Below are 13184 nucleotides of genomic sequence, written 5' to 3'. Positions count from 1 at the left end.
GAACGCTAAATCGCTTGGCTGCACGGCTTTGCCGGTAGTGTGGTAACTAGCCATGACTAAAGCCACCCACCAGAACAGACATAAATTTAAAAATTATAAAATTCCAAACTCCTGCCAGGAATCGAACCCGGGATCTTACACTAATAAGACTACAGTGCTTACCACTGCGCCAGGGAGGCCGTCGGATATTTATCCAACAAGTTAGTCAACAGCAGTAGTAGTACCTACAACAAGTAAGCATTTAATGGTGCCGCCAGATGCTTGTGGCAAACAACATGTAATAGCAAGCAATGGCCAACACCACTGATGTTTGCTTGAAAATCGGAATTTAGAACGCACCAAAGCGTTGGCAAGCATACGCAAACACCCATCCGTCCACACGCTTGCTGTTTGTCGCAAACATTTGGCGGCACTATAAAGCTGAGGTGCAAATTAGTCTGAGCTATAGGCAAGGGTATTTCTACAGCCATAGGCGCCAAGACAACACAATAAAATTGTAGTAGACTTTTCAATTTATTACGATTTTACACTGTGCACTGTAAAAACACGCGGTTACAAGACGACTTAATAGTACAAAATAGAGTATAGTAAAGATAATATATTTTATACCTAACGGCTTTGATAATAATATAATGACTGCAATGCATAGCTGTGATGTGGAAGGGTACTTCTGCTGGCTGGTACATACTCGTACTTACTAATATAATGAAAATTAAAATGCACTATTTTGTAAAGTAAACAACTTTTATTATACAAAACAATATTATTAATGATACATTTAAAAATTTGGAATGGACGAATAAAAATTAAAACAATGATAATAATTGTAAATGAAAGATTAAAATTCGGCATCACTGACACAATTTCGTGTAAAATCACAATACTTATTTTATACTAATTATTATTTATTAATCTACAGTATAGTTCTTGGAAATTGCAATTCACGAGCGCGCGAGAATTTTACTTGGGGTTACATCGTATACAAACACATTGCGTAAGTGTGTGTATCTGTCGGACCAATTCGTCTTCGCGAGCAAGCGCTCGCAAACGCACACATTTAGACCTAGCGCGCACCACGGTAAATTTTCGTACGCTTTTTTCCCGCAAAATCTGTGAACTATAGAACTGCGGAATTAATTCCGCACCGGATTTTACTTGATTTAAATTCAAATTTACGAATTTTAAAACGCACCGCAACTCGCCGCACCGCAATGCGCACTCTCTCTTATAGTACGCGACAGGTGAAATGGCAATCGGGGAGTGCGGGTGACGTGCGGGTGTGCGGGGCATTTCCCCACCTCATACCCCGATTGCCGTCTCAACCTATCGCGGACTATACTTATGCCGATACGACTTAAACACAAGCATGAGCCACGCGCACTCATGAATTGGAAGAACTTCAATTTAGCTTTGCTGATACCAGTAACATAACATAACATTTGTTGAGATAAAACTACAAAGATTCTTATAATTAAAAACAGAGCTAGATTAATGATGCCCACCGATTTTAACTTTTTTTGACATTTAATTAAACTCGCGCGAGGCGCAACCTGTCGCCACATTATGTACACATTGGGGCCGATTCTCTTGTACACAATCTCTAAACTAAACTAAATTAACAGGTCTAAATCTAGTGCTATCCTTTACCGCAGGCAATATTATGAAAGGCATAGCAATAGATTTAGACGTGCCATTTTAATTTAGTTTAGAGATTGTGTACAACGGAATAAGCTACAATGTATAAATTTAAATAAAATGACAGGTCTAAATATATTTCATAATGCTCCCTGTGGAAAAAATAATATTAGATTTAGACATGTCAATTTAATTCAGTTTAGTAGAGATTATGTATAACAGAATTAGCCACAATGTTGTCGCCATATTTATAAGAATGTTAATCAGCCCCCCAATTGTAATGAAATTTATGTGTTCACAACACTATAGATTTTCTTTGTAATAAATAAATTGCTGGCCAAGCACTTTATTTATTACAAATAAAATCTAATAAAAATAAAGCCGTTTTTTTCTCTGAGAAAAAAGGCCGTTACTTTTATTTAAAATTACAAAATAATAGAAATTTAGCCCTGTGTAGCTTTAAAATTAGCTTCAATAAAAAATTTAGCAGTAAGGTTTATACACCATAATTCAGGGTTTATCTTAGCTCAAAACTATAAAAAAGATAAAAAACAAATAATTGATACATAGCAATTGAAAAATTCGATACATTATACAAGTAGGTAGGCGGGTTTATTGAATTAGAATTAAGGTTTTTGTACTTTTGGTATAATAATTAAAGGATAACTAGACTAAAACTATTTAAAAAATCAATAATAAAATTAATGGCTGACTTACCTTTTTACTTACTTCTAAAACTGAAGTTATTTTCTTTTTCCGGTCGTTACAGTTTTATGGCAATACTATTTACGCATACTTCAGGTTAACATGACCCGCGTAGTTAATGTGGCGGCTGCTATTGACATTTTACGCATATCTACGACGTCCGATGCCGCTGACGATATTCGCATTTTCAGTATCTAAAATATACATACCGTTGCGTTCGGCATATGAGCTTCAATAACGTCTCGCCTGTAGTAAGCATTCCACTTAAAATGTCTATTTCTTTTTCACAACAAGCCTAGGACCTTTCTTCTTGTCCTGTGACGTGCTGGGTTCCTCAAAACCGTATTTAGCCTTAAGCCGCTCCTTTATGAGTAAACCACGTATAAGTTTTCTCCAATGCCCATACACACGGGCCTCCATCTTCTCTTGCTCTTTGCGCTCTTGATCTTCTTGATCCTAAAAACGATTATTTTTGATAATATAATACACTAGAGCACACAATACACTAGAGCTGGACTACTCTATGCAGGGTGTAACCAGAAGGCTGGCAAAAACGAAGACAGGTAGATAGTAGATAGATAGTACTGATGATTACTGATATGATACCACAAAAAAACGCAAAAAAAAATTATAAAAATCCTATAATTTTGTAAAAAATTACGATATATTGCAAATGAAACATCTGCCTGACGCTAGAGGTCAACGAACGTTGCGTAAGTAGGCCATTCGGAGTAGTGCCACGTCGTAGGCGGGGCATTGACTAATTTTATGTAATTTAGGCCTTTTGAAGCTCGAAATTTTGTGGTAATACTCAGCAATTACATTATTTCATGAAATACAAGATTTCAACAAGAACATCTACAAAATAATAATATTACAGTGAGAAGATGGCAAACATTAGCTTAATAATCTACAAGAATAAATTTAATTTGCTTGTTTTGTTCTAAATAGCCCTAAATATTAAGAATCAAAATTATTTTAATTAATAAACTATACATTCGGTCATTAAAGAGTCATCAAATATTGAGCAACAAGTGAGAAACAGTATCAATTCATACAGAACTCTATATGAATTGATACTGTTTCGTTTAGTTTTTCGTCTTTACAGATCAAGTAAACCTTGGTGTGTTCCTCAAATGTTACTAAAATGAAGGATTACCTTTATCCAGGCTTCTGTGATAACTTCTCCAAATTCCTTGCATACAACAAATCCGTCATAGACAGGATGGGACCAGCCCCCATTAAAATCAAACCCTGTCATTGCTGGAGCACAGTCTATGTTCAGCTTCTTTGCTACACGGTTCAGGCCGGGTACTGCAATGAAAGTGCAAAATAAATAATAATATTAAAATTAAAAAACACGGCCCTGCCAATAAACGAACTATAAAATTAATCTATATTGTTTTTTTTTAATTACAGCCAGTGTCACTCGGGATGATGTAATGATTCTAACGTATTAACATTTTACGGTAACGCTGTTTGACCTTATTACCATATCAAATAGCGTTGCCGTAATTTGCAATAAACAGCAGAAGTGAAGGGAACTATGAGAGAGAGTGCTCAGTGCTCACCCAGTGCTTGCGTCTCGAAATCTATGTCAACAGTGTCTGCTAGATAGAGCATAGTATAGAAAACTAAGAGAATGAGGCAGAATGAGACCCCTGCATTCAAACGGGTATCATGTGAAAGTATATCGCTTCAAAAGTAAAATGGCGGCCACCAAGCTACGGTAGCGGCGATGGAACTTTCCATGTGTCGATCATTTTTTTACGTCTACTGTTACCGTCATAATTATAGGCTCAGAACAAATATAGTACGCGGCAGAACATAATGTACATCTACCTTTAGAAAGAGCGGTTTTGTAGAGCATTGTCTCTGTCGTTGAGACCGACAAATGAATGATGAATTGAAAAACTACTTATATACCTGATACAGAATAGGCTAAGCATGAGTGATACTTACATTTCAAATGCACAGTGCCTTTGGGCAACATACAATCCTTGAACAACTCCACATTGCCATACGCGTTACGTGGGACGATGCCATTTTCGGCAGTGGGCGGCTCATAGTCTTGAACTTGCCACGGCCCGAACACCTCGAGGGGCTTATCTGTTATCAGTTTGTTGGAAAGCTGGAACATAAACCAAAATTTTATTAGATACTTGAAAGGGCAGTTGCACTTTTAATTTTGTGAGACCGTCGATCACAACTGCTTAGGTATATAATATCGCTAATTCTATTATACATAATGTCTGAACTAGAGATTGACAGGTCCAAATATAGTGCCATTCTTTTCCATATTTTTCATGAAATTGAACTTCAGAAACTTGTGTCCTTATAATATTTTGTTCTTTTTAGGCACAGGTTCGATATCTGTCCGAACATTTTTTTTGAAAAGACCAAAAAATTATATTGATATCATTCTTACCCTGTCCCATTTCGGTCGAGCCTTAACAACTTTGTAGGGTTCTTCGCCAAGTTTGACGACCTTAGCTTCCTTGAGCCACGTGTCGCGCGAACGGCAAATGTACACGCAGTCGCGCGCGTACACGGGCTCGCCGCGAACAAAGCCGAGCGTCGGTGCGTCGGGCGGATATATTGCCTCGAACTTGAGGAGGTGACGCTTTAATGCGTATAATGGATGATTTTTGTATCTGTAAGTATTTAAAAAATTCGCTAGAACTATGCTGGAAATATAGTGCACAGATGTGTGCGTGAACTCCTAATACGTGCCTTTCAAACCAAGCCAGATATACACGTGATTAGCTAAATTAAAGAAGAACCTACAATTCTGTACTTATAATAGTGCTTTACTCTCATTAATGGTTTTCTCTTTTTGAAGACTTTCCTGGCGCAGTGGTGAGTACTGTGGCTTTAAAAAGTGGGAGGTCCCAGGTTAAATTCCCGGCAGGTGTGATTTAGAACTCTTTAATTTCTAAAATTGTCTCTGGTCTGGTCTGATGGGAGGCTACGGTCGTGTCTAGTTATACCACCCTACCTGCAAAGCCGTGCCACCAATCGATTTAGCGTTCCGGTTCGATGTCGCGTAGAAACCGATATCTGCCATACCAAATTAGTCTGCTTCTATCTTAGACTGCATCATTACTAACCACCAGGTGAAACCGCAGCCGCAGTCAAGGGCTAACTTGTATTGGTATAATAAACGTGAATACTAAATAACACAGCTACTAAACAGAAAATACTACTGCATTTAATATTAGAATAGAATAGTTATTAAGAAAATGAATACTAACTCTCCAATAACTTTGGGCAAAGGTGCTTCAAGCTGCATTCTGTCTAATCGCTCGTCTTCCTCTCTGTCTCTCGCAGTTTTTGGTCCCAACCATGGTTTCAAGGACACATCCCACCAAACAGGTTCCACGCGTTGTTTCCGGGTGACAGTATTCCAGTGTGGCACATACTTCCGAGTCAAATCTTTTAAGTAATTGTTGTTGTCCCAACCCACGACATAAGTTACCGGATGGGTCGCTCGGCCCTAAGATTGTTGAAAATTGATATTAAATTAATGGCATATGATTTCAATAATCGCCTGCGTCCTGCGGCTCGATTGCGGTAGAATGACAGCTACAATGTCACGATCGTAACCTGATAGGTTGACACTCGCTCACTATTGACTACATTGCATTATTGCAACAAGACTATCCCAAATTCAGCCAATCACATCAATTGCGATTGTAATGGTGATTGATGCAGGTTTTCCGAAATCGACCTACGGATTGACTAAACTTTTACTGATCTACTACAAAAACTTTAGACACAGTTTAACGTTTTAACTTTGGTTACGTTTTTGTGGTGAGACCATATTGGTCATCTTGCTGAATTTCAGACAATAACCAAAAGTATCATCCAACTACCATCGGAGATAGAGCTACACCAAAATCAATGCGGACTTGGGAAGGCCTGCAAGAAGGGATGGGCAATAATATATTTTTAATACAGTTGCTCAAAAAGTGGCGTTTTGCAGGGACGTATAGCGTTCGGGATGTGGGCTATTACATACTCGTGCTTTTTTTACCTTTCCCGAACTCGTGCGTTTTCTTTCCCAACTGTCAAAATAATGTCTATTAAAAAGAAAACCAACCATGAAGTTTTTACTAAAAAAATTCATAGAAGTTTTTATGATTCATGCAAATACGTATATTTCTAAAAAGAAGCTACTAATTTGTTTCAATATTTGATTTAATGATTTGATTGAATTAATTTGGTTAGGTTTCATTTCATTTCATCTCATAAAATTTCATTTTCATTTCATATCAATAAAAAACTTCTACTGAAGACTTGGCTGTATGGGCATAGTTCCCTTTGCCTACCAAAATGGGTAAAAAAAACTGCTTATATTCTACGGTTGGCGTCATTTTTCAGAAATTTTCTTTACGAGTTTCGTTGTTTGTTGCACAAAATGAGTAATTTCGACCCTAGTTTTTTTGAATTAACACCACCGCAACTCAGTATAATTGCACAAAATGCTTCGGAGAACATTTTACCGGAAAAGTCAAAAAGTCGCTACATATCTACATACGACGAATTTATTGCGTGGAGAGAAGAGAAAAAAGCAAATAGTTTTTCAGAAAATGTTAAGTTAGTTGAGTTTATTGTGTTTTTATTATTTTATTAAATTGCTTCATTTTTTCGCAACTGTATTAAAAATAGTCGTTCAGTACACGTGCGGAACCGTCATTGCAACTTGTTCCGACTGTCAACCCTCGCCTTCGGCTGCGCCGCGGCTCGGGTAGACATTTGTCGGAACTCTTTGCAATGACAGCCTTTCCACACTTGTAATGAAATATACTATTTTAGCACTTACGTAAATTTCATTAACACAATGTACATTGCCTTTAATGACATCTACCGCAATCCACTCCTCAAGTTCCTCTACAAATATTTCACACCACACATCAATTTTATTAAGGTTATTCTGTTGTAATTCGTCATCTGTCGAGATAACGCGACGATCGATTTTTTTAACAGTTTTAACTCTTGATTTGGGGGTTGTTTTAGTAGGCTTAAAATCATCGTCACTTTCTGATATTTTACCCTTCGGAGACTCTACTGGTAAATAATCGCTATCTTCATCAGATTCTTTTGTTATCTTCTCTGAAATTAAAAAAAAACAAAACGTATGACGTAACGTATTATGATTATTATTGTTTTTGTATTGATTTACTATATCGCACGTCAACGCAATGTAAGCTTACCTACCTTTCACCATTAACTTTTTGGCATCTGCTTTTGCTTCTTTAACTCTCCCTTTGATAATATGAATTAGGTCATCTGTTACATCATTTTTCCCTTTTGCCTTTTTTTGTAAATCTCTATGACTGACTCTTTTACTGTCTTCAGGAGGATGCCCAATCTGTCTTTTATTACTTCTGGGGTTTCTTGTTGCTGTAATATCAATATTATCAGTAAAATATTTACTTTCAGTATTATTTTGAGCACTTCTAGCTCTCAATCTTGTTTTAGTTTCTGTCTCTTTTTTGCTTTGAGATGCAATAGGTTCTGATGTTTTGGAACGTTTTCTGCTCATTGATGCTGATTTTTCAGAAGTCGATAAATCATTTCCAAAATACTTACTCGAGATATTTTTTTTTTCATTTGTTACTATTATTTCAGGAACTTTTGTGGTATCCACAATTTTATTTGTGTTCCCTTTTGCTTGTTCATCAGGTTTGAGTAAATTTGCATTCACAGAGTTTTCCGTGCTTCTAGTCCTCTGCGAGTTTTTGACCCGTTTCACAAGATGTTCGGCACTTTTAGTGATTTTCTCATGATTTGGTTCTGAATGTACAATATTTTTTATTAATTTTTCATTTGTGACTATAGTTTCAGGTACTTTCGCAGTGGCTTTTTTAGCAACAGTTTTAGTAGCTACAGTTTCAGTGGCTTTTTTAGCAACAGTTTTAGTGCTTTCTTTTGCTTGTATTTCAGGTTTAAGTGAAGTTGCGTTAACAGTGTTTTTGGTGCTTCTAGTCCTCCGTGAACTTTTGACTTGTTCCACAAGATTTTCGACACTTTTACTGATATTTTCGTCTTTCGATTCTGGTTGTACAATATTTTTTGATTCAAGACGATTTAACGATAATGATTTTCGGGATTTTGCAGTTCCAGTTTTGACATCAATATCATTTAGTTTTTTAGGAATTGTTTCTTTTTTATTATCTTCCTTTACTGGTTGCATTTGTGTTCTACAATTTCTTCGGGCTCTTTTTGGTGGTGAAACACTACCTTCATCTAGGTTTGTTTCGTTGCTTACATGTTTTCTGGAATTTGTTGTATTTCTTTGTTTTCTAGTTTTATTTGTCGAAACATCATCATTACCATCTACTTGCATAATATTATCACTGTCACTGGAATAACTCTTATCATAATTCCCATCAAGTTGAGATATTTTTTCTTTGCTAGATTTTGACTTGCTAGATGCTGTCTTTTTAACTTTTTTGGATGAATTATTTTCTTTTTTATTTTCATTTTTCACATCGTTCGATTTAGTTGATAGTGAACATAACTCAGAACTGGGAGGTCTGATTGGAAGAGTGACAAAATTAAATATGACTCTGCATTGTAAACCAAGACTTCTCAACATTGAAACAAATACAAATACAATATATTTCTTTGTAGTGAAAACTCTGCTCTTTATTTGTTGTTGTAAAATATCCTTTAGGGGTGGTGCTTTCGGTCTAAATTTATTTTCATGTTTATCCTGCTTTAGTGTTACTTTGTCTTTATACCAAGACGTAATTTGTTCTACATATTTTATGTCTACTCTTTCTCCAGGATAGCATTCTTTGGATGGAACTAAAGACAATGCAGCTGCCATAATGGTTTGATCATTCAATACTCCGCTGACGTAATTTCCATGAGCCAACCAACATAATACATGCACTTTATGCATGTACACTTGATACTCTTTCTTCACTCTATTTATTTTTCTTTTCATCATCATCTCGACATCCAATTTCTTTGTTTTTCTACAAACAGCATTAGGAATGTCAACAATTAGTTGTAATCCTTGTTGTGGTATAGCCTTGGCCTCTGAAAAAATATTGATATTTTAGTACTCTGTGCCTTTATAAAGTTTATAGTTATATTAGTCTTACCCAGTACCCATCAGCTAGTAGTGTTATACCTATTATAAAGTCTTCCTATTCTATAACATTTTTGACACTTAGCAATTCTCATGCAGGAGTCATCACTTATCATCTAACTGTTGTATTAGATGATTACACCTCCTCTTGTCATGTTGAAAGTGATCACGACAATCAACTTGACAGTTTTCTAGGAGATAACAACTTACATCTTCCTACACAGAATACCTACAGAATACCTACTTCTATTTTACCATTTATTAAGCAAACAATACCTTTGACTTCTTCCCAATCTTCCATTTCAGAGTCACTATCATCATTTACTACTTTCTTCTTCCGTTTTTTAGATTGGCTTGAAACACTCGGTTGTGGTATTTCCTCTTCACCAAGAGCCAGTAAATCCTTCACGTTACTAACTGCTTCGGAGTCTGTTTTTGCAGCATAATTCTGAATTGATATTTTTGTTTCCTCCATTTTATTTTTATGCTGTTCCAGTTCCAAGAAAGTCTTTTTAGCAATTTCTTCACTCTCATCATGTATATTACTAGACCATACCTGCAAAATACACAAAAAAAAACTATTTATTTCATATACATATTAAAAAAATGGATCTAAGATCGGAGTGGAGAAAAATCATAGTGAAGAGAAACACTCATTCTAGTAGGGTTGTATGTAACTTGTACGAAGCAAGTAATTATGTGTACCTATACAAAAGCCTTAAACACTGTTAAATTATAAGTAATATTAATAATATACTCAGCATGATTAATATTATGTCACTTAAGTTAAAACACCATGTTAGTCATACTTTGCAGTTTTGTCATTTTGATGCCATCCACTAGAGAATAGAGAAACTCTTCATTTCAGCCAATCAGAAACAAGATAACATTCAATAGGAACTCAAGGTTTTCGATCATCTGTAAAGTAAATAATATCTATCCCGGCTGTACTCACATGTCTAGTCAACGTTAGCCCAACTAGTTTCAAACCCATCCGGGGTCCTTTTTCAAGGGAATCTGTAAAGTTGCTAAGTTTGACTTTCGTGGTGTTAGAATTCAAGATATGATTTTATTAAAGTTGAAAGCGAAAGTGTATGAAGTAATTTTGAGCCTTTGTTAAACTTACATCTTTATATTCAATTTTAGATTCTGTATCATTTTCTGAGTCATCAGACTTTTCTGGTACAATGCTTAGTGCAGCTTTCTTTGTGGCTATTCTAGGAGATTCATCATCGCTGCTGTCTGAAATAAGATATATAATGATTGATGATTTTAGTATTTGCCAATGATACTATGAGAGTAACAAAAGAAAATTTGTTATTATAATATACATACTAGATGATGCCCGAGAGTTTGTTTGTGTGGAGTTAGATTTTTTAAATCCCCTGGGAACTCTTTGAGATTCTGGAATAAAAATTAGCCTATATCCGAGTTCAGGATGCAAGCTATCTCTATACAAAACTTCTTCAATGTGGATGTAGGTTTTTAAAAACCTTGTGGGAACTCTTCAACACTGTAGTCCAAAAAATAGTAGATGTGCCCCCAGGATTCGAGTATCAAGTATTCAAGTATCTGTATCAAATTTTATCAAAATTAGTTAAACGGATAAGCTATGCAAAGCTAGTAGACTGACACATTTTGAATTTATAATATTAATATAGATAGTATGCATAATTGTTGTAACAATACAATTATTATGAAATCAATAGCTCATAGCAGTTAGGTGGAATAGTGTTTACTCACTTTATCTGTAGACACACTTTCAATTTAGAATAACTTTAACCTTGAATCAGTGTAGTCGTGGATTATTAATATTAATCTATCTATTTGGTGGTCAGTCAACCTCTCACTTCACATGCGGTAAGATAGAACTGTACAACAGCATGCCATGTATTATGCATCAATACTCATCCTGCCTCTGTCATTTAGGTTTTAATGAGTAACGCTGCTTTATGTGTATGGTTAAACCTTTTAGTTTGAAGCAATGTAATAAATATATTCCATTAGCCCCAAGCGTGATAAGGCTATCCTAGACTAGGCTACTTAAAGAGTGGGGTATGAAAATTATAGTAAGGAGATTAATTATTATAAAATATTTTTAGTTGTCTTATACATGTAAAAGAACAAAGTTGACTGACTGACTGATCGATCTGCTCAAACTACTGGATGGATTGGAGTGAAATTTGGCATGCAGAGAGCTATCACAATGTAGACAACCACTAAGGATATTTAAAAATTCAACACATAAGAGGGTAAAATAGAGGTTTGAAATTTGTGTAGTCCACGCGGACGAAGTCGCGAGCCTAAGCTAGTGAAAAAATAAACATACCACTTTCAGAGAGGTTAAGAATAGATGGTAAGAGTTTGTCAGCATCAGTTAGGTCTTTAACAGAAAATAGCACTGGCGCATCTGTGTTTTCTTGGCTTTCTTGTTGTTTATTTATTTTTGTAATGAAAGATTTTCTAAAATTTACGTTGTTTACTTTCTTTACAGCTGAAGGACGCTTTATATTTTTGTTGCCTTTTGTGCTCTTGAAATCCTCGTCTGAGGATACTGGGCACTCCTCTTCCTCATCAGATGATGCATGATCAGAAAACTCTGCTTCAGAACCGGAATCACTAAAATCGTGCCCATCTTCTTGTTCACTTTCGTCTTCATCTTTGTATACAGTTTTTATTACCTTTTTCCTAGTTGTTGGCATCGCAATATATTATCAGATCGGTTGAAATAGAATCCGATTTATTAAAATGTTACACGAAATATAAAAATATTATTATGAAATGGTGAAGGAATTTTGATTAATATGCAACAAAAACCAAAAATACCTACTTGCCACCTGTAGGGCGATTGTCTAAAACCTGCATCAATCATTATTACAATCTCAATTGTTCTGATTGGCTGAATTTGTGCGATTCTTGTTGCAACAATGCATTGTGGCCAATAGTGAGCGAGCATTAACCAATCAGAGATGATTGCGATCGTGACATTGTAGCTGTCAAACAATCGCGGTAGGGCCACTGCTGCCGCCAAGAATTTGAAGTAAGCTGTCAACTGTCAGTTTTATCATTGTCAATGTCAACGTCAGCAAAGATGTTTTTTTTAACTAATTTTACGGCTCTGGATTCTAGCTCTTTTGAGCCTCAACGATGATTCGTGTACACAGATATGTCCAGATATGCAACTAGCGTGGCCCCCTCAGTCCCTCTCGCTCAAGCAGAGGTACTTGTGAAATGTTATTCCGTCTATTTTACGTTCGCTTCGGCTATTGTAGCCTAGTATACTGCAACCCACCAATAACTGCACAATAACTTCAAAAACAAAAAACGACAAAACGAATCAATTATTTATTCACAATACTTGAGTCAGTTCTGACCAGTTGACCACACGAGTTCATGTGTTGTGATCCTTTATCGAATGCGTTAAGTACCATATTTTATATAGGTAAAAATACTGGCTCGCAACTTGACACGTGAAAAACCGTAAGAGGTTGGGTCCCAAGATGCTGGAATAGCGACTTCGCACCGGAAAACGCAGCGTTGGAAGACCCCCCACTATTTTAGACAGACGACATATTATATAGGAATGCGGGAGCCGCTGAACGGCGGCGGCACATAACCATGGCGTGTAGAAGTCCCCACAACAGACCTATATCCACTAGATATTTATAAGTAGGTACCTATCATTTATAATAATATTCCTATTTCCTAGCTGAGACCCGGGACTTCGTCTACCTACCTA

General features: G+C 36.1%; 1 protein-coding gene across 2 annotated transcripts; it reads right to left on the bottom strand.

The window, feature by feature from the left end:
• Nucleotides 1-710: 710 nt before the first annotated feature.
• LOC117983351 (DNA repair protein complementing XP-C cells homolog) lies at nucleotides 711-12279 on the bottom strand. 2 transcript variants are annotated; one of them, XM_069499403.1, is made up of 11 exons: nucleotides 11775-12279; nucleotides 10572-10687; nucleotides 9722-10001; nucleotides 7936-9393; nucleotides 7561-7746; nucleotides 7166-7455; nucleotides 5595-5836; nucleotides 4769-4994; nucleotides 4303-4471; nucleotides 3500-3654; nucleotides 711-2796 (listed from the first exon to the last, which is right to left on the bottom strand). In XM_069499403.1, exons 1-11 carry the CDS (start codon nucleotides 12145-12147, stop codon nucleotides 2614-2616), a joined length of 3678 nt encoding a protein of 1225 aa, XP_069355504.1. In that variant the 5' UTR covers nucleotides 12148-12279; the 3' UTR covers nucleotides 711-2613. The 2 variants fall into 2 exon arrangements, with proteins under 2 accessions (XP_069355504.1, XP_069355503.1); XM_069499402.1 differs by having other exon boundaries at nucleotides 7561-9393.
• Nucleotides 12280-13184: the final 905 nt, after the last annotated feature.

Source organism: Maniola hyperantus, chromosome 6 (assembly GCF_902806685.2).
Source record: "Maniola hyperantus chromosome 6, iAphHyp1.2, whole genome shotgun sequence".
Taxonomy (NCBI): Eukaryota; Metazoa; Arthropoda; class Insecta; order Lepidoptera; family Nymphalidae; genus Maniola; species Maniola hyperantus.
This window is presented reverse-complemented; position numbering and strand designations above follow the sequence as displayed.